At 51.0% G+C, this 20,775-nt stretch overlaps 1 protein-coding gene across 3 annotated transcripts in view; it reads left to right on the forward strand.

Moving 5' to 3' along the window:
• The first annotated feature begins 1,308 nt into the window (after nt 1-1,308).
• The window catches only part of TMCO3 (transmembrane and coiled-coil domains 3), a 31,122-nt gene continuing 11,655 nt past the window's right edge, over nt 1,309-20,775 (forward strand). For 2 of the 3 annotated variants that reach the window (XM_082859449.1, XM_082859448.1), the window contains exons 1-5: nt 9,381-9,841; nt 11,836-12,015; nt 13,548-13,739; nt 14,764-14,892; nt 18,706-18,798. In XM_082859449.1, coding sequence (XP_082715575.1) covers nt 9,398-9,841; nt 11,836-12,015; nt 13,548-13,739; nt 14,764-14,892; nt 18,706-18,798 — 1,038 coding nt within the window. In that variant the 5' untranslated portion in view covers nt 9,381-9,397. Of the gene's footprint in view, nt 1,373-2,993; nt 3,074-9,318; nt 9,842-11,835; nt 12,016-13,547; nt 13,740-14,763; nt 14,893-18,705; nt 18,799-20,775 lie in introns of those variants that run through there. The other variant, XM_082859447.1, reaches the window with a different exon arrangement.

The following is a 20,775-nucleotide window of genomic DNA, read 5'->3' on the forward strand; positions in this document are numbered from 1 at the left end:
GAAAGCCCGCCCTCTCCTGGTCTCCAGATCTACGTCTCTAACCAACTAGATCCCGCTATCTCCCCCTCCTCACAGCATCATCTTTCCGTACAAACCTGCGCTTCCTTCTACAATCCCTAGTTTGGTCAATACCATGACCGTCTGCTCAGACTCCCCAGCCAGGCCTGCACAGCCCTTCCTCTCCTTTTCCTCCTTTTCTGAACAGCTCTGTGAAATTCCCCACCCTTCCCTCCTCTCATGCCCTTTGTTCCTACCGACAGTCTTCGTTCAAGTCTTCTCTTCTTGCCGAGCTATTACCGCCGCTTCCTAGCTGGCCTCCCCGACCCGCAGTCCTGACCCCCTCCCATCCAAGTCCTGTCCTCCGGACAAAAGGCGATCGCTTCGCACACACCCCTCTTTCTCAAAGACCTTCCAGGCTCCCGCTCTCTCCTGGGAGACTCTGCCCTCCTCGGCGGGGAACACGAGACCCTGCTCGGGAGCCCTGCCATTCTCGACCCTGAAGTCCACGTTCCGGCCGCTCTGAACCACCGGCAAGGCTCAGGCGCGATCCGGTCCACCGCATCTCCCGGCAGGACGCCCGCCAGCCCGGAACGTCCTCCCTCCGGGGTCACCCGGCTGCTCGCGCTCCCGAGGAGGCAGTGCTCGGAGTCCCCGGCCCGCTCTGTGCCTCCGTCTCGTCAAGCCGCACCGCCGCACTTGGGTCACCAGTCCGGTCCCACCTGCGTGCTCCCCGCCGCGCCTAAGGACTCCGCGCCCGGCCCTGGGCCCCGACCGCCAGTCCCCGACCCACGACCTCCGACCCCAACCCTCGGCCCCAGCAGCGCCTCGCCGCCCCCCAGCCCCGGATGCCCGGGAGCAGCCGAGAGGAAGGCGAGCCGCGGGCCACCTACCATACTCCCCGCGCTCCCCAGCTTGTCGCCGGCCCCGGCCGTCTGCGCAGGCGCCCCGGTCCGGCCGCGCCAACCCCGTCCCTGTCCTCAGCCCCCGGGACACCCGCCCAGCGAGGCAGCAACAGGTCAGGCCGGGCCGGCGGGACTCCAATTCCCGGCGTGCACTGCGCCGCCCGGGGCCGCCGGGATGCAGGCCCCGCGGCGCCTCCGACTCCCGGCGTGCACCGCGCCGCCCTGGGGTGGACGGAACCCACACCCCCGCCTCCTTAAAGGGGCCGCGACTGCCTTTGAGCCGCGTCGGCTCAGAGGGCGTTCGAGAGAGCACTGCGGGCCTCCTGGCCCTTCCCGTGCCCGACCTCGTCCCCGTCCTCGGCCCCGCCTCGGGGGCGGCCCCGCCGCCCGGAAAGGGATGCGGATAAGCCGGATAAGGTCTTCCCCTCTGAAAAGCCGGGCCCAGGACGCGGCGCGGCCGGAACGTCTAGGTGAGCGTTCGGCGCGGGGCCCCGGGTCCGGCCTGAAGTGCGGCCCTCGGGGCTTCCCTCTCCTCCCCTCCCTTCCCCTGGGGTCTCCCCTTCCCGTGGGTGTCAGTTCTTCTCCTCCCCGGGGTCTGGTCTCCCCTCGGGGTCTCTCCTCCCAAGGTCTCCTCTTCCTGGGGGTCCCTTCTCCCCCTCCCCGGGAGTCTGGTCTCCCATCCCCCTCCCGGGTCTCCCCTCCCCGGGGGTCTCCCCTTCCCGAGGATGTCTTCTCCCCCTCCCTGGGGGGGCGGTGTCTGGTCTCTCCTTCTCCTCCCTAGCGGTCTCCCCTCCTCCTTCCCAGGGGTCTCTCCGTCTTCTCCCGAGGTTCCGTCCTCTCGGCCTCACTCAGCCCCCGCCCGCTCTCTCCTCCTCCGGGCTTTGCGCCGAGAGCGGTGCTGCCTGAGCACCCTTTACCGGACCCCGCACCTGGCGGCGGCCCCGGGGTTGCGGGGAGGGCCGATGGGGGTGCGGGCGGGAGCTGGCGAGGCTTCAGACACCGCGGGCCACTCGGTTGGACCGTCTACGCTCTCCCGGCGCCTGATCCTCGGGTCAGATCTGCGGAGGAGCCGCCGCTCCACGAGCCCCTGGGGGCCCTGGCTCTGCGAGCCGCTCCCTGGTTCCCGTCGGACCACACCCGTGGTCCCCGTTCACGCTGTCGTCCAGGTGTCAGGCGGCCCCGCCAGGTTCCAGGTCCCCTGGGAAAAGGACGCACGCCGTGAGCCCCGAGTTTCCGCGTGATTCGGGGACAGCCCGTCATCCAGCTCCGGGGAGCCGCTACGAGGAGGGGGGCCTCGTGGAGGGTCGCTGCCTGTCACGGGGACAAGTATCCCCGTGAATGACTCTAGCGCTTTCCTAAGGGTGGGAAGATGCAAGGATCCGGTCTGTAAATGTTGTTCCTAAAGTGTAACCGTCGAAGGGCCTGTTTTCCCAAAGCGCCAGGCCTCATTCCGTCCTGGGTCTGCGCTCCCCTCGGGCTGCGCTGTGTGCGCCCGGCACCCCATGGCTGGCCGGGGGAACCGAACCGGATGGCGAATAACGTAACTGAGTTCACAGCCTTTTTATACGTTTTTCTGATCATTTTTTCGGCCAGAGCGGCATACTGTCTCACTGGTCCCAAATTTCTTTTATAATACAAATTTTTGAAAAGACAGTGTCTCAGTGACTGGATTATTAACGGAATACTGGGTTTTTGTACAGTTTAATTAACATTAAATACTTTAAAACTTTTTATTGTCCGTAAGAATTTTCTTCTTTCCTTCCTCTCCCCCTTTTTTAATTCATTCTCCCATTTTACTGATTAGAAGTAAACCATAAACTGTATTATAAGTGCTTATAAGTGGTTATAAGTGCTTTATCTTTTAAGAAATAGACTTTACGTCATCTAACTTGTTAAAGTGTAAAATAGGCTTTTCAGGTAAACTCCTCCACAGATTACATTGAGGTAGATCGCTTCCACTGGGGGTTTCTTTGCTTCCTTGGATCTTTCCACAAGTTCCCCCCTTTGTTTCCCGTTTTGTGCCTGGCCTGGAAGTTCTGGTGGCATCAGGAAGAGATACTGCAAACAACCCTCCTGCTTTCCTTTCTCCAGAGGTCCTGCACCCGCTAACCCTGATCCTGCCCCATCCAAGCGGCTCGCTCTGGAATTCCTGCCTGGAGCTCCCATACCAGGTCAGCCACCCTCCCCCCTTTAGGGTCTGGGTTCAGCTGGGTAGACGGCCGGCCCCTAGGGTGGGCTGTCCCGGGAGCTGTGTCCCACCTGGTCCTGATGGCCTCTGCCCACAGACAGAGGCTGCTGTCAATAAACCACACTGACTTTCAGCAGTTGGACCTGCTAAATCTGAGGTGGTGGGTCTGGAAGGTCCTGAGGAAGAGAGACGGAGGGGCCTCTGGCTACACGTGTGCAGGAGGCTGGGGGGCAGGGCTGCCAGGTTCTCGCATTTTATTTTAGCCTAGTGTGTAAAGTAGAAAAACAGGGGCGCTGCCTCCCCGCCCCCCATTCTCCGGAGGGCCTCCAGCAATGGTCTAGGGCTCTGTGGTCCAGCAGAGGGTGTCCCAGGAGAGTGCTGCACATCCTGCAGTCTTGATAGAACTCAGAGTGGAGGCGAGAGAGAAATCTTAACCTGGTGACTTTGCTCTGAAAAAACCTGGTCTTGGACTTTATTTTTACATTTTTTTTTTGGCTGTGTTGAGTCTTTGCTGCTGTGCTGCTGCGCACGAGCTTTCTCTAGTTGCAGCGAGCGGGGGCTACTCTTCGTTGTGGTGCGCGGGCTTTTCATTGCGGTGGCTTCTCTTGCTGTGGAGCATGGGCTCTAGGCGTGCAGGCTTTGGTAGTTGTGGCTCATGGGCTTAGTTGCTCCACAGCATGTGGGATCTTCCTGGGCCAGGGCTCAAACCTATGTCCCCTGCATTGGCAGGCAGATTCTTAACCACTGCGCCACCAGGGAAGCCCCAGATCTTGGACTTTTTATGTAAAATTATTGGAAGTTTCTTTGTTTTTGAGTGGGCTTAATAATGAACCCATATGCCTTTTTATTCTGAATCATTTATTACAAATTTTTTTTCTTAATCAAATGATCTCATCGATTTTAAAGTTAGTTTTGGGATTCCTGTTCTGCCTTTATAAAAACAAGCAAAACCTCCTAGAAATTTGGCAAAGTTGGGGAGATATATTTTAATTAATATTGGAATATGTATAAATAGAAAGTTGTAGGAGGGAAGGTTTGTGCTCAAAGTATTGATTTTTGCTATCACACTAAATGAAAAGTAACCTTGGGTTTCACTTTAGTTGAGTCATACTGAAAACCTTTGCTTTTAGGGCGTTTCCTACTTTAAAATATTAAAATGTCATAGGCATGTTTGCCATGCTCTGCAGTGTAAACGGTGCACATTACACACAATAAGGGTGTAGTGGGAAACAGGAAGCACTTATATAGAGTTTTAAAAACTTTATTTTGAGATGATTATAGAGTCACGTAAAGTTTTAAAAAATAATACAGAGAAATCCTATAGAATATACATAGAAAATCCTGAAGATGCCACCAGAAAACTACTAGAACTTATCAGTGAATTTGGTAAGGTTGCAGGATACAAAATTAATGCACACAAATCTCTGGCATTCCTATACACTAACAACGAAAGATCAGAAAGAGAAATTAAGGAAACAGTCCCATTCACCAATGCAACAAAAAGAATAAAATACCTAGGAATAAACCTACGTAAGGAGATAAAAGACCTGTACTCAGAAAACTGACACTGATGAAAGAAATCAAAGATGACATAAACAGATGGAGAAATATACAATCATTATTGTGAAAATGACTATGCTACCCAAAGCAATATACAGATTCAATGCAATCCCTGTCAAATTACCAATGGCATTCTTTATAGAATTACAACAAAAAATTTTACAATTCGTATGGAAACACAAAAGACCCCAAATAGCCAAATCAATCTTGAGAAAAAAATAGAGCTGGAAGAATCAGGCTTGCTGACTTCAGGCTATACTACAAAGCTACAGTAATCAAGACAGTGTGGTATTGGCACAAAAACAGAAATATAGATCAATGGTACAGGATAGAAAGCCCAGAGATAAACCCACCCACATATGGTCATCTAATCTATGACAAAGGAGGCAAGAACATACAATGGAGAAAGACAGCCTCTCCAATAAGTGGTGCTGGGAAAACTGGACAGCTACCTGTGAAAGAATGAAATTAGAACACTACCTAACACCATACAGAAAAATAAACTCAAAATGGATTAAAGACCTAAATGTTAAGACCGGACACTATAAAACTCTTAGAGGAAGACATAAGAAAAACACTCTGACATAAACCACAGCAAGATCTTTTTTGACCCACCTTCTAGAGTAATGAAAATAAAAACGAGAATAAACAAATGGGACCTAATGAAACTTAAAAGCTTTTGCAGAGCAAACCATAAACAAGATGGAAAGACAACCCTCAGAATGGGAGAAAATATTTGCAAATGAAGCAACGAACAAAGGATTAATCTCCAAAATATACAAAGAGCTCATGGAGCTCAATATCAAAAAAACAAACAACCCAATTAAAAAATGGGCAGAAGACCTAAATAGACATTTCACCAAAGAAGACATACACATGGCCAAGAGACACATAAAAAGATGCTCAACATCACTAATCATTAGAGAAATGCAAATCAAAACTACAATGAGGTATCACCTCACACTGGTCAGAATGGCCATCATCAAAAAATCTACAAACAATAAATGCTGGAGAGGGTGTGGAGAAAAGGGAACCCTCTTGCACTGTTTCTGGGAATGTAAATTGATACAGCCACTATGGAGAACAGTGTGGAGGTTCCTTAAAAAACTAAAAATAGACCTACCATATGACCTAGCAATCCTACTACTGGGCATATACCCTGAGAAAACCATAATTCAAAAGGGTCATGTAGGGCTTCCCTGGTGGCGCAGTGGTTGAGAGTCCGCCTGCCGATGCAGGGGACCCGGGTTCGTGCCCCGGTCCGGGAAGATCCCACATGCCGCGGAGCGGCTGGGCCCGTGAGCCATGACCGCTGAGCCTGTGCGTCCAGAGCCTGTGCTCCACAGCGGGAGAGGCCACAACAGTGAGAGGCCCGCGTACCGCAAAAAAAAAAAAAAAAAAAAAAAGTCGTGTACCCCAGTATTCAGTGGAGCACTGTTTGCAATAGCCAGGACACGGGAACAGCCTAAATGTCAAATGATAGATGACTGGGTAAGGAAGATGCGGCACATGTATACAATGGAATACTACTCAGCCATAAGAAGGAACGAAACTGGGTCATTTTGAGAGATGTGGATGGACCTAGAGTCTGTCATACAGAGTGAAGTAAGCCAGAAAGAGAAAAACAAGTATCGTATATTAATGCATATATGTGGAATCTAGTAAAATGGTACAGATGAACCTATTTGCAGGGCAGGAATAGAGATGTAGAGAATGGACATGTGGACACAGCGGGAGAAGGGGAGGGTGGGACGAATTGGGAGATTAGGTTTGACATAACACTACCATGTATGAAATAGACGGCTAGTGGGAACCTGCTATAAAGCACAGGGAGCTCAGTGCGATGCTCTGAGATGACCTAGAAGGGTGGGATGGTGGGGGTGGGAGGGACGTCCAAGGTAGGGGGGACATAGGTATACATATGGCTGATTCACTTCGTTGTGCAGCACAAAGTAACACAACATTGTAAAGCAATTATACTCCAATAATTAAATAAAAGAATTAGATAAATTCAGAAAATACAGAGAAATCCTATAGACCCTTCACCCAGTATCCCCAGCGGGAGCTCTTGCAAAACTGTATCCTAAGCAGGAGCTGGGAGAGATACAGCCCACTGCCCGATCCGGGTGCACCAGGGCACATGCACGCACTCGTGTGTGTGTAGATCTGTGTGATTCTGTCACACGTGCACACGCGTGTGGCCACCACCACTGTCAGGGCACAGAACACGTCCACCCCACAGGGTCCCTCCTGCTGCCTTGTTACGTCCACAGCCATCGCCTCCCCCTTCCGTGGGCCCTGACCCCCACTGTCCCTTTCCCGTCTCTGCAGTTTGTCATTTTAAGAAAGTTGTGTAGGGAGTTCCTGGTGGCCTAGTGGTTAGGATTCCAGACTCTCACTGCCAGGGCCCAGGTTCAGTCCCTGGTCTGGGAACTGAGATCCCACAAGCCTCGCGGCCAAAAAAAAGAAGAAAGAAAAGAAGTCGTGTAAGTGGCATCATGCGTGAGCGTGGCAGGCTCTCCTCGGCCTTGAGGTCACCCGGGTTACTGCGTCAGTCGTTCAAGATGTGGAAATTTTAAGAATTCATTATAAAACCACAACAAATCCAGAGTGTCTTTTTTTATAATTAAGAATAACAATAACAAAATAACACTATTTACTGAAAAAAAACATGTTACAGTTTAGTAGTCTGTAGGATTTGGTAGCCGAGTTTGAAGGTAAAATGAGGTGTTTATGAAAAAGGAGTGGTTCATATCTTAAGGTCTGTAAATAACTTCATGTTCACGGTAAAAGCCCTTTTCAGTGGAAATGTTAGTGTGACTACAACTAAAATTCTCAGAGGTTTTTCATAAAAGTGAATAGCTGTCTTCGGTGTTTCGGGGAGAGGGATAGCTAACTTCGGGAGCTTGTCTGAGGGAGGGGCCCGAGATGGACGAAGGGGTGTTACATACCAGCTGCGCAGCAGTTTATTTTCCTGAAGTTTGAAATCTGTAGAAGAATCACTTTCTGAGATCTTTTGGAGGAAATGTGCATGTCTAGGTCTGTGCAGTTAACAAAGCACCTGCAATTTGTGTCTTGGTTCTGAAGGATACTAAATGTGTGCATGTCTGAAGTAGTGCTTGAATTCTTTCTTTCCCTTGAAACAGTAGGAGCTTAGCAACTGAGTCAATAAAATAACAGACCAGTGATATTGCCGGCTGTCTGTGGGAATTGATCAGTGGTTTGTTTGCTTAAGGTGGTAACGTTTACTTAAGGTTGTATTAAAACTGTGCCAGTGAACTCAGTAACTCAGCCCTACTCGATTATCCCAGCTCATTAGGAAGCGCGCTGTCCTGCGTCCGTGGATCGTCTGGGAGATGCTGGGACCCAGAGTATCTAAACAAGTATTGAAATTGGACAGTTTCCTGACTTTTTACCAAAATAGTGAGCCGGTGTGCAGTCTGTAATGGGTGACTTCTGTTGTCCATCTGAACACGGTGGCTCTCCTGCCCTCAGCGGTCGCCTCTGCAGGGTCTGCTGAGGTGCATGGAGCAGTCGGCCCCCCAGACCGCCGGCTGGGGCTCTTTGCTGCGTTCCCACGTGTGTCTCTGTAAGCTCTGTCGGTGTCCACTTTCTGTTGGCTGTCATTCCTTGGTTTGGTCAGCATTCTGTCTCTAGAAGTGCACACTCTTATTTTTGCTAATCTACTTTACCTGGGAAACCGGATTAAACTCATTAGAATTGGGATTACCAGTGAAATGAAAATACGTATATTCTAGAATAACATGACTCCTTGGAAACGGTGGCTTTTGTTTTGTTTCGTTTTCTTTTTGGCATAAGGACTTGGGCCTAGTTGCCAGGCTCAGTGGGTGTATTTCAGGGTGCGTCTTACTGGGCTCTCCTGCATTTGTCACCTCTTCCGTCTTTGTTCTCTATCTTCCTGCCTCCGAGGTCATTCTTTCTTGGTGACCCTGCTGACCCGGGCTCCATCTGCGCCTGGATCAGCCCTCCTCTGGGCGACACAGCTGCAGCTCCCCCCGCTACTGGGGCCGGGGTCCTGTCTGCGCCCTGCTGCCAGGATGAGCTCCCAGGCGCTGCTTGAAGTCTTCCTTAAGGGAGAAGAGGAGGAGCCTGAATCTGCAGGATAGAAAGTGTCTGAGTGTGGTTGTAGTTTGTAATTTTTTTTCTCTCCTTGACATCTTGTTAGCACGTAAAGGTAGCCTGACATTGGAAATTTGATGGAATTCCAGGTGACTCAGGAAAGCACACGGTACGGCCCAGCCAGCTCGGCTCAATTTCCCAGCCCCTCGGACCTGGTTCCAGGGCCCCTCATCTGTGATGGGGGAAGCAGGTGGTGTTTCCTGGCCTTTGATACGTGAGCCGTATGAAATGGAATTGGTTTTTGTCTTTTGTACATGGTAGATTTAGTAGATATATGAGGCTGAGTTTCACTTTAAAAAGTTGCTTTTAAATTCAGATGTAATCTTTAATCTCAGCTCTTCATCAGGCACCATACTTTAAATTCAGTATTTGATTGTAATCTAAGTGCTTCAGATAGTTCAGATGTTGTTCTACGAAAAATCACATTTTCCTCGGAAAAGTGATAGTTTTTAGTAATTATTTAAAACTTTAATATCCATAGCAATGAGTCATTGTTCAACTATATGTGTCAATAAATCTCTTTTTCAGCTGAAAATGCGTATCTCAAATGCAAGCCCGACTTAGCAGGAGTCTTTGGCCTGCCTTGCCCTGTCCCTAAAATCGGATCATGAAGGTGCTGGGGAAAAGCCACCTGTGGGTGTGGCTCCCGTTCCTTCACCTGCTGGCCAGCGGCGCGGAGCACGAAGAAGCGGTGAGACATGCCATCGAGTTGCACCGGCGCCAAGGGGCGGCCGTCACCCAGAGGAGACAGTGGGTCCTGGACGGTTGCAGAAAGCTCTCCGGGCTTCTTCGCCAAAAGGCTGTGGTTCTTAACAAACTGAAAAGTGCAGTCAGAGCAGTGGAAAAAGACGCCAGCCTTTCGGATGAAGAGAAGCTGTTTCAGGTGCACATGTTTGAAATTTTCCAGAAAGAGCTGAATGAAAGTGAAAACTCAGTGTTCCAGGCCGTCCATGGACTCCAGAGAGCCCTGCAGGGCGACTACAGGGACGTGGCCAACGTGAAGGAGAGCAGCCGGCAGCGCCTGGAGGCCCTGCGGAAGGCAGCCATCAAGGTGGGTCCAAGGGGGGGCGGGGCGCCCGTGGAGGGGGCTCCGATCTGACCCAGCAGGCGCAGGAGAGCCGCTCCCTTGGCGCAGTCACTTAGCAGAGCCACACTTGGGCACTTCTAGGGGTCTCTCATGCTTTCTCCATGGTGGAGGTCCCTGGGTATTGAAAGGAGTTACTCTGTTCCCCCAGTGAACTGACGTGGAAATAAGCCCATTGTAATTGCTGTCAGGTTTTGAGCTTCTGATAAGAATTACTTGTAGTGCGAAGGCTGACTTTCTTCAAGGCCCACATACTGAAAACAAAAATATTAAAGGTAGTTTTAAACAAATGTATACATTTGAATTAAGGATTTTGATGAAGGATACTTTTATTTTTTAATTTTTATTATTTTTTAAATAAATTTATTTATTTTTGTTTTTTGGCTGCGTTGGGTCTTTGTTGCTGTGCACAGGCTTTCTCTAGTTGCGGCGAGCTGGGGCTACTCTTTGTTGCGGTGCGCGGGCTTCTCGTTGCAGTGGCTTCTCTTGTTGTGGAGCACGGGCTCTAGGTGCACAGGCTTTAGTAGATGCGGCGCGTGGGCTCAGTAGTTGTGGCTTGCCAGCTCTAGAGCACAGCCTCAGTAGCTGTGGCGCACGGGCTTAGCTGCTCCGCGGTATGTGGGATCTTCCCGGACCAGGGCTCGAACCTGTGTCTCCTGCATTGGCAGGTAGATTCTTTACCACTGCGCCACCAGGGAAGCCCCTGAAGGATACTTTTTTTTTTTTTTTTTTGGCGGTACGCGGGCCTCTCACTGTTGTGGCCTCTCCCGTTGCGGAGCACAGGCTCCGGACGCGCAGGCTCAGCGGCCATGGCTCACGGGCCCAGCCGCTCTGCGGCATGTGGGATCCTCCCGGACCAGGGCATGAACCCGTGTCCCCTGCATTGGCAGGCGGACTCTCAACCACTGCGCCACCAGGGAAGCCCTACCCTGAAGGATACTTTTAAAATGATGAGAAGAAACTATTATTACGTCAGATGTGATAGTTACATAATACTTTAAAGCTGTCATTTAAGCCATCTATTGTGTGCCAGGGACTTTAAATATACGAAGTATCATTTCGTCTTCATGGAAAGGCTATGGCAATATTATACAGCTTAAAAAGTAGAGAAGATACAAATTATTAAACTTTGTTTTGCCCAAGTGTGGTAGTTTGGGTAGGAATGTGGTGATGGGGTGAGTAGCCCCCTGGACTCGGGCGTCCTGCCTGTTGTTGGAAACAGACCGCCCCCCCCCAGCGGGATCACCGCCTCACCAGGTCCTTCGCACGGGTGGGACATTAAACTCCTTGGCGTTAAAGAGGGAGTCGCAGGGGTGTCGGTTTGCAGTAGTTTAACGGTAGAACAGAGAACAAACATGAGTTTGAGTGGCGCTGACCCCACCCGCCTGCTCTCTGCTGGTTCTGGCCTCACGGGTCTGAGGCGGTCCAGGCGCTGAGTAGAGGCCGCGAAACGGCCGAGCCTGTGCCTGGGGCCGCCCTCCGCTCGGCGCCCACTCCGCCTCGAACGTGAGCAAGTGGAGGGATTCGATTTGCGATCCCTCGAGCTTGAGCATGGCTGTGTGCTCTACACGTGTTAAACTCTGTTCCCAGCACCACCCGTCAACTGTGCACGTAAGTAATGCGGTCAGATTCTCCTGGGACATCTCCCCTTCGTAACTTGGAAGTCCACTGTATTCTGCTCAGAAATGTCTAGCTGAATAGTCAGGTGCACAGCTGGGCTTCACACGCAGTAGGCACAGTGGCTGCAACCGCATCAGGGTCGGCGGGTGGTTTTCGTGTGAAGAGAGGACCTTCGGCGTCTCTTTACGCTGGTGTGTTACATCCGTGTGTGTGTAAGTAGCCTTCCTGCGGGGTTTGCAGTGCCCTGGGGCACCTGGCCTCCACTGCCGTGTTCGCAGCGGGCAGGTCATCCAGGTTTCCTTCGTCATAAACACCACCCTTCATTTCTTGCAAATGAATAGGAAGAGACGGAGTATGTGGAACTTCTGGCGGCAGAAAAACATCAGGCTGAAGTTCTTAAAAGCATGCAGCATCGGAACAAAAGTTTATCCCTCCTGGATGAGATCCTTGAGGACGTGAGGAAGGCGGCAGACCGTCTGGAGAAGGAGACGGAGGAACGCGCTTTCGACGACAATAGGTCGGTGAGTAGCGTCCCCAGCAAGGTCCCCTCCGCCTGCCGAGCCGCTGAGAGGACGTGCACTTGGGACTGTTTGCGGGTGTACGGTAGTGCAGGCTGAAAACGAGGATGAGGCTGACGCACTTGTGTGGCCCTGAAGATGTGCCCCGTTTCCTCTGCTTCCCGCCCGGCCCCGTGTTTGGTCAGCGCCCCGCCCCCCCCAGCCCCGACTGCCCCGCGCCCAGCAGCTCGTCTGTCTCCCCGGCCTTGGCTCCGGTCTCAGGAAGCTGGCCCTGGATGGCCACGTTTTGGTGCAGATCTGCCCGGGAGAGACTCACTCCTTACAGGAAACCACCTTTGGGTCCCAAGCAGCATGTCAGAGTGAGTCCTGGGACGGACTCAGGAAAGGGTTGGGTAATGACAGCAAGCCAGAGCAAGGCTGGAGAGGGAAGGGGAGCGGGGCCCGCAGTGGCCCCGGGGCGGGCGGGCTCTGGGTGTGTGCGGGCCGTGCGCCTGGGGAAGGGCGTCCTTGCTTTTCGCCCGCTCGCCAGGCACTCTGCCCTCCGCGGCTCCGGGCTCTTCCACACTGGCCCTCCCCCGGTCCTCCCGTGGTTCAGTTCAGCCTGGCACCGTCCCCGTGGGGCTGGTGCGGACCCCGTGGGGACAGGCCCAGCCCAAGACGGCCCCCACTCCAAATGCCAACCGCCCCTCCCTCCGGCGTTTGCTGTGCTGCCCACAGAGCTCAGTCTGTTTGCTAGGTTGGCAGATTGGCACGAAGGACACAGCTCAGACGGAAGAGGCACAGGGGCAGGGTATGGGGGACGGTGGCTGCTCCCCTGCCCGCTCCGGGCCTGGCGGCCTCCCCCAAACACCTCCACACGTTCAGCAGCCTGGAAGCTCTCGGAAGCTCGTGCCTGAAGGGTCTTCACGGAGGCTTCGTTATTTAGGCTCCTGACAAACTCGGCCTTGAGCCCCTCTGCCCTCCCAGAGGCCGTGGTGGAGCTGCGAGTTCAGCCCTCATCACGTGGCCGGCTCCTCTGGTGACTAGCCCCTCCCGTGGGTACCCGGGGGCTCTCCGCCACCCCTCACTCACCCGAGGGCAGGTGAGGTCGCGAGGGGCTTATTGTGAAGGACAGCACACTCCTTTCACTTCTGCTGCTCTGGAGCGATTCGGGAACCGAGGCCAAAAGACCCAACATAGGGCAAGGTGTTTGCATCGCTCTTTATCACTCAGGAAGTCCTGCAGGTTTGGGGGCTGTGGGCAGGAAAGGGGTCTAAGACCAAATATGTGTTTCTTGTTACAGATCACAGCGCCACGCCCTGAATCAGGTAGACTAGGTGTTTGGAAGTAATAGAAATTCTGAACACTTCCATCCTTAAATCACTTTTCAATTGAAAGGCTTTTTCGAATTTTCTAATTTATTGGTCTTCGGTCACACTTGACAATGCTGAGAACGTTCCTGTCGTTCTTCTGTGTGGGACTTACTCTCTAACATTTGACCTTGAACTTAAACACGTCTAATTGGTTGTAGTGACACAACACTGTCATTGTTACAGGTCAGAGGGGTCAACTTTGAGGCAGTTCTGCGGGTGGAAGAGGACGAGGCCGGCTCCAAGCAGAACCTCACGAACCGGGAGGTCGAGGAGGACCTGGGCCTGAGCATGCTCATCGACTCCCAGAATAACCAGTACATCCTGACCAAGCCCAGGGACGCCACCATCCCGCGGGCAGACCCCCACCTCATCAAGGTAGCCCGCGCCTCCGCCTGGCACCCACGTCCACTGCCTAAAAGTTGCCTTCGCTAGAATAGCTCCTTCTCGAGGGGCAGAGAGGGCCTGGCTGTGGTTTCACGTGTGGCCTGAGGTGCACACCTGCACCCTTGGAGGGAGCCAGTCTAGTGGGGGGACGTGGGATTCTTTAGACTCGAGGTCGACAGGGTTGTGGTTCGGGATCACTGTTTGGACCTGGACCGTGTGAGTGACAGGTGTGAGAGTGAGGGAGTGCAGCCTGCGCAGGTCCACATCAGTCGCTGGGTCTCCAGCTAAACTCCCTGACGCCGGAATCTGTTCAGGAGAAGAGACCGAGGCAAAGAACTCAGCCTTCAAGGTGCTGCCAGGACAGACAGCCGAGGGGCAGGTAGACATGCGGTCCCCACGGGCTTGTCCCGTGTGAGGGGCTGATCCCTGAACTGCTGTCTCGAATCCAGAGGTGAAAGACAGCACGTGTGTGGCCTTCCTTGGTTTTGACCACGTGGGGACTGGGAGGGGCTGAGTCTGAGAACGCGACTTCGTGCCCTTGGCGAGGGGCAGGGTCTCTCCACTGCGCAGTTGCCCCCCTTCCCCTTTGTACGTAGCGTAGCTTCTGGGGCGGCATCTTGAGGCCACGTGAATACCCCATTCCTCGCCACCCTCGGGCCAGCAGCCTTAGCACCGTCCGCGAGTCTCTTCTGGACTGGTTCATACCCTGAAGGTTAGGTCGTCTTCGCGCCATGGGAGCACAGTGGGGAAGGGCTCCCGGACTCGAGCCCTGAGAGGAGTCCTCGTACTCACAGTTCTCAGAGGACTGTCACGGGGTCCACGCGAGACAGACATCGCTGTAATCGTTAGACGCTGAGGAGCGAGCCTAACCTGCTCCCAGAAGCCTCCCTCGGCTCCCGCACTTGCCTTTCTGCCCCCTCAGTGAGGCCAGGGTACCGTCCCACCCTACCTTCTCCTTTCTCTTGCTGCCTGTTATCTTATGTGTGTGTTTCTTGTCTGTTTATCCTTCTGTTAGGACATCGTCACCATAGGGATGTTGTCCTTACCATGCGGCTGGCTCTGTACAACGATAGGACTGCCGACCATGTTTGGTTACATCATCTGTGGCGTGCTTCTGGGGCCCTCCGGACTCAACAGTATTAAGGTAAGAACAAAATTGAACTGTTTAGTGTCTGTTGACCTTGAATTAATGAAGATAGCAGTTTCTTATAAATCACATCAAAGAAGATGTCTTTTAAAGTTAACTGAGGAATCTCTAAAGTATAAGAAAGTCATTTTGTTCATTAATGAATGAGCAGCTTGACCAGACAAATGATCCTCTTCGTGTCTTTAAAATTATATTAGTTTTAAAGATTCTGTTTGCAGTAATATTATGGGCTGGATTATTCGGACACTGAAAGGAACTAAAAATCCTGGATTAAATGTATTTTTAAAACATGCTTGGAGGGCTTCCCTGGTGGCGCAGTGGTTGAGAGTCTGCCTGCCAATGCAGGGGACACAGGTTCGTGCCCCGGTCCAGGAGGATCCCACATGCCGCAGAGCGGCTGGGCCCGTGAGCCATGTCTGCTGAGCCTGCGCGTCCGGAGCCTGTGCTCCACAACGGGAGAGGCCACAACAGTGAGAGGCCCGCGTAAAAAAAAAAAAAAAAAAAATTCTTGGGACTTCCCTGGTGGTGCAGTGGTTAAGAATCCGCCTGCCAAGGCAGGGGACACGGCTTCGAGCCCTGGTCTGGGAAGATCCCGCGTGCTGCAGAGTGACTAAGCCTGCGTGCCACAACTACTGAGCCTGCACTCCAGAGCCTGCGAGCCACGACTACTGAGCCCGTGTGCCACGACTACTGAGCCCGCGTGCCACGACTACTGAGCCCGCGTGCCACAACTACTGAGCCCACGCGCCGCATCTACTGAAGCCTGCGCACCTAGAGCCTGTGCTCCGCAACAAGAGAAGCCACCACAATGAGGAGCCCATGCACTGCAACGAAGAGTAGCCCCTGCTCGCTGCAACTAGAGAAAGCCCGCGCACAGCGACGAAGACCCAATGCAGCGGGAAAATAAATAAAAATTAAAAAAAACAAAAAACCAAAAACCACGCTTAACACCCTGTGAAGCTGGTAAAGTAGTGAGCAGTGACCCAGCCTGGCTGTGGGTGTCTGGAGGCCCGGGAGGATGCGGGTGCTGAGGCTGCTCTTGCTGAAGGCTGTTTGCTGAGCAGATTGAGGGGAGCATTGTCCTGTGTTGGTGGCGCTTTTGACGGTGAGGAAAGAGTCCCAAGCCTTGTGGGCTTCAAGCTGGCTCCTTGAAAAGAAAACGCAATGTGGACAAAGGGAAAGAGAATGCCATGTAGAGGTGTCCTGGTCCCACCCCAGAGGAACCTGCAGTGCAGGGTGTGGGAAGGGGCCACGGTGTGCCCCGCCCTGCCTGATGCTTCCCTTTGGGTAGAACGGGAGCCGGTGAAGCGGGGGCTCCACCTGCAGCCTCATCCCCTCCTCGGCCTAGCCCACCCGCACTGGGTCTGGAGGGTCCTGAGGGATCCCCCCACTGGACAACACGCGGGGGGTCAAGGCGGCCTTCACACTGACTGATCCTCACAGCAGACTGTGTTGCCAGGTGAGAAGTACCTGGATGCTGCAGGCTGAGAGCCTGGACCTTGGTGAGGAGATGAGTGTAGCCACCACCCAGCAGGGTGGCCTCTGGGAAGCCTGGTTTTAATTCAACTTTTTTTTTTTTTTTTAACATCTTTATTGGAGTATAATTGCTTTAAAATGGTGTGTTAGTTGCTGCTGTATAACAAAGTGAATCAGCTATACATATATATATATATATCCCCATATCTCTTCCCTCTTGTGTCTCCCTCCCACCCTCCCTATCCCACCCCTCTAGGTGGTCACAGAGCACTGAGCTGATCTCCCTGTGCTATGCGGCTGCTTCCCACTAGCCATCTGTTTTACATTTGGGAGTGTATGTATGTCCATGCCACCCTCTCACTTCGTCCCTTACCCTTCCCCCTCCCCGTGTCCTCACGTCCATTCTCTACATCTGCGTCTTTATTCCTCCCCTGCCCCTAGGTTCTTCAGAACCATTCTTTTTTAGATTCCATATATATGTGTTAGCATATGGTATTTGTTTTTCTCTTTCTGACTTACCTCACTCTGTATGACAGACTCTAGGTCCATCCATCTCACTACAAATAACTCAATTTCATTTCTTTTTATGGCTGAGTAATTTTCCATTGTATATATATGCCACATCTTCTTTATCCATTCATCTGTTGATGGACACTTAGGTTGCTTCCGTGTCCTATCTATTGTAAATAGTGCTGAAATGAACATTGTGGTACATGACTCTTTTTCAATTACGGTTTTCTCTCAGCTTTTTAAATAGGTAGTTTTTATGTGATTGAAACAGTATAAAAAGCTGTAGGTGAAAAATCTTTGCCTGACCTTGTCCCATCCCTCCCTTTCCAGAACATTTGCAAACACTGGAAGACACAAATGTATCTTCCTTTTCCTTTTTACCTAACAGCAAAGATAGCTCATAAGCAAAGAATTAAGGTTAAATAACTAGGTAATAGATCCAACTGGATACTATGAATATTGTATTTCTTAATAAATTACCTATACCATGGAAGAATAATATAATTACAGTAGATAAAAATACCAAGATCAGGACTTCCCTGGCGGTCCAGTGGTTACGACTCTGCGCTCCCAATGCAGGGGGCCCAGGTTCCATCCCTGGTCGGGGAACTAGATCTGCATGCCACATGGTGTGGCCAGAAACAAAAAACATAAACAAAAACAAAACCCCAAACAAACGAGCAAAAATACCAAGATAAAATTACCAAATTAAAAATGCAAGATCATACTAGCCGAAAGTGGGAGTGGTTAGTGAGAGAGTCTAATTGTATATAATTGTACTTCAGTATTTATCTTTTCATAGTAGGGAGTTAACAGGCTTTCATTTTCTAAGTCAAGAAGTATAGGTTTAAGTATGTTACTTTGAAGTCAGGTTGCAGCCTAATTTTCAAAAGGGAAAATAAATAGTAGCAGTAAGGAAACATAAAAAGCCGAAGACATAAAAGAATGAGAGCAAACGTTGTTTTATAGCAAATATATGTGGAATAAACTTCTCTATGAAAAGGTACAGGTTTGCAGATGGTGTCAGGAAAAAAAGTACAACAAACGAGATTGAATAAAAATAAAGTGACTAAAAGGTTGAGAGTGAAAGGAGGAAATGTGCTGATAGAAAGAGGGCAAATCGGTGGTGTTCACAGCCAGCAGACAGAGGAGGTGCACGGCGGGGCCTGGGTGGCACACCGACACACGAAGGCCTGGACTCTATTTTCACGTGTTCAGGGAACGTTGAAAAAATCAAAAAGTTAGTGGCCATAATGCAAACCTCAACTGTAAATAATATAAGTAGTACCAAATGTACTGGTATGAACAACACTGTCTGCTGTAGTGCAGGAACGTTGATGGTAAAAAGCAAATGAGGGGCACTGTACGTCAGGACCTGTGGGGAGTGGCCACATGGGGTCCAGGAGAAAATCCCACACTCAGTCTCACCCAGACCCAAGGAAAGTAAAGCACTCCTGTTAGTTAAGTGTTAAACTCAGGTTTAATGCCTCCCCGTCCCCAAAGGAAGCTAATGGAAGGAAGTAATGGAAGTACCAGTGGAAATTAATGAACTTGAAAGTGGGTGAATGCATGAGTTGTTTCCTAGAAAATAAATAAAAATATTCCTCCGGCTAATCAAGAAAAAGGAAAAAAGGTACTACCGTCAGGAAATTCAGAGTATCTCAGATATAGAGGAAATTCAGATCGTTGTTTGTTTGTTGTTTTAAATACTGGGCTTTTTGGTGGAGTCCCACTGAGTATGTTAGGACAAGATGGTTCTGTGAAGTACACGTGATATCTTAAATACGTTCAGTTTTACGGTTTTAAAACTTTCTTGTTTCTCAGTCAGTTGTGCAGGTGGAGACGTTGGGAGAATTTGGCGTGTTCTTTACTCTCTTCCTCGTTGGCTTAGAATTTTCCCCAGAGAAGCTGAGAAAGGTGAGTCCACCAGTGTGCTTGTGTCGTTGCCCCACTGAGATTAACGTGCCCTGCAACCACCATCCACGTTCGTTGGAGACTTGCCCACCAGATGAGGTCTGTTTAGAGTAGAATATGGTGTTGTAGTTTGATGCTATTTCTGGAACATAAACTCCAGAAGATAAAATGTTTAAAAAAAAGAGTGAAAATTCAGTGAATAAATGGAATTAGCTTTCAGTGGCTAATTCCAAACCGGGTCTGAGAAGTGCTGTGTTCAAACTTACTGATTTTTGAGTCCCTCCAAGAGGGTCCAACGCTGGTAGAGGCCAAAATATCATAGGGATGGAACGTTCAGTGTGTTACTCTGGGGAAAAACTCCTCGTTTTCCTAATAAGTGGCAAATTTTGATTATTGCTGTGTCACTGTAAGATGAAAATATCTGAAAGGTTAATAGTATTTAGGACCATATGTATGAATAAATGTTAAAGTAGCGGAAGCAACAGTTCCTCCTAAATTTGTTGACTTTTAGAATGATTACTTTGAAAGCCGGAATATTCGAGAATGGAAACGGAGTTAGGTTGGAAGTGAATTCATGAAAAGCTACTTTGTGTTTGAACAGACAGCTCACAGAAGAGGAGAAAGCTGATGAGAAAGCAGATGGGGGTGTGTGGGAAATGACAGGGAGGCTGCTGGTTACAGGAAGGGGCAGCTCCACCCAGGCCCCGTTTTGCCCACCAGCTTAACAGGACACTAGTGTCGAGTCAGCAGGGCTCTCAGTGACTTTGCGGGTGGTCACTGGGCGCCCTCCCACCAGGCTGATGAGAGTGACAGCTCGTGCCCCTTCTGGGGAGCAGTCCGGCAGTTGGATTCGAGAGCCTTGCCAGGTTCACGTCCTTCATTTGTGGTTCTGCTCCTGGGTTTCTAGGCAGAGGGAAGAGTCAAGCCCAAGTTTTGGTTTTTGTTTTTAAAATTAGCCCCTAAAAGGTACTCAGCTCCTCACTGTAGCATTTTTATGGAAGATCCACAGCAGGCTGAGTGTCTGAGGCTAAGCTGGGATGTAGCTGCTGGGTGGACTCTTACGTAGCCATTAAAAGTGTTATAAGAATGTGCAGTAACAAAGAGAACAGTGTCAAATGCTGAACTTCAGAAGAAAAAGTGAGCGTATAGTGTGACTGTGGCGACAGAAGGAGCCCAGAAGCACAGGAAATAATGCGCCAGACACCCGTGGGTGCTGCTCTCCAAGTCCTCTCTGACCACCAGCATGCTTCCTGCAGGAAGGGAAGTGAGCTCCGCCTGAGCCTGCGCTGCCGTAGGAGCAGCTGTGCCCGGCCCTGCCCACCCCTCTCCCCAGTTCCTCCTTTTCTTCTTTCTTTTTGTTTTTTAATAAATTTATTTATTTATTTTTATTTTTGGCCATGTTGGGTCTTTGTTGCTGTGCGCGGGCATTCTCTAGTTGCGGCGAGCAGGGGCTACTCTGTTGTGGTGCGCAGGCTTCTCATTGCGGTGGCTTCTCTTGTTGCGGAGCACAGGCTCTAGGCGCGTGGGCTCAGTAGTTGTGGCATGCGGGCTCAGTAGGTGTGGCTTTCGGGCTCTAGAGCACAGGCTCAGTAGTTGTGGTGAACGGGCTTAGTTGCTCCACGGTGTGTGGGATCTTCCCAGACCAGGGCTCGAACCTGTGTCCCCTGCACTGGCAGGCGGATTCCTAACCACTGTGCCACCAGGGAAGCCCCTCCCCCTTTTTTTCTATTAAAGCTCCATTTGTCCATCTACTGACGACTCACTTCCTGTCAGTTTTCCTCCTCATACAGTGTCCTGAGTCAGTTCAGGGTTTTCTCCTGGTACTCTGGTATCTTTTTCATCCTTCCGGCACAATCACCTCCATGTGTTAATTTCTGAATCTAAAGTATAAAGAAAATTGGCCACTTCTCTTGGTCCTAAGGGAAGTGGCCGAATTCTTCCTGTTAATTCCGTTGAGGTGTGTGTTGTGGCTGGGCCAGA

The sequence above is a fragment of the Leucopleurus acutus genome (assembly GCF_964270905.1).
Source record: "Leucopleurus acutus genome assembly, chromosome: 18".
NCBI classification, from domain to species: Eukaryota; Metazoa; Chordata; class Mammalia; order Artiodactyla; family Delphinidae; genus Leucopleurus; species Leucopleurus acutus.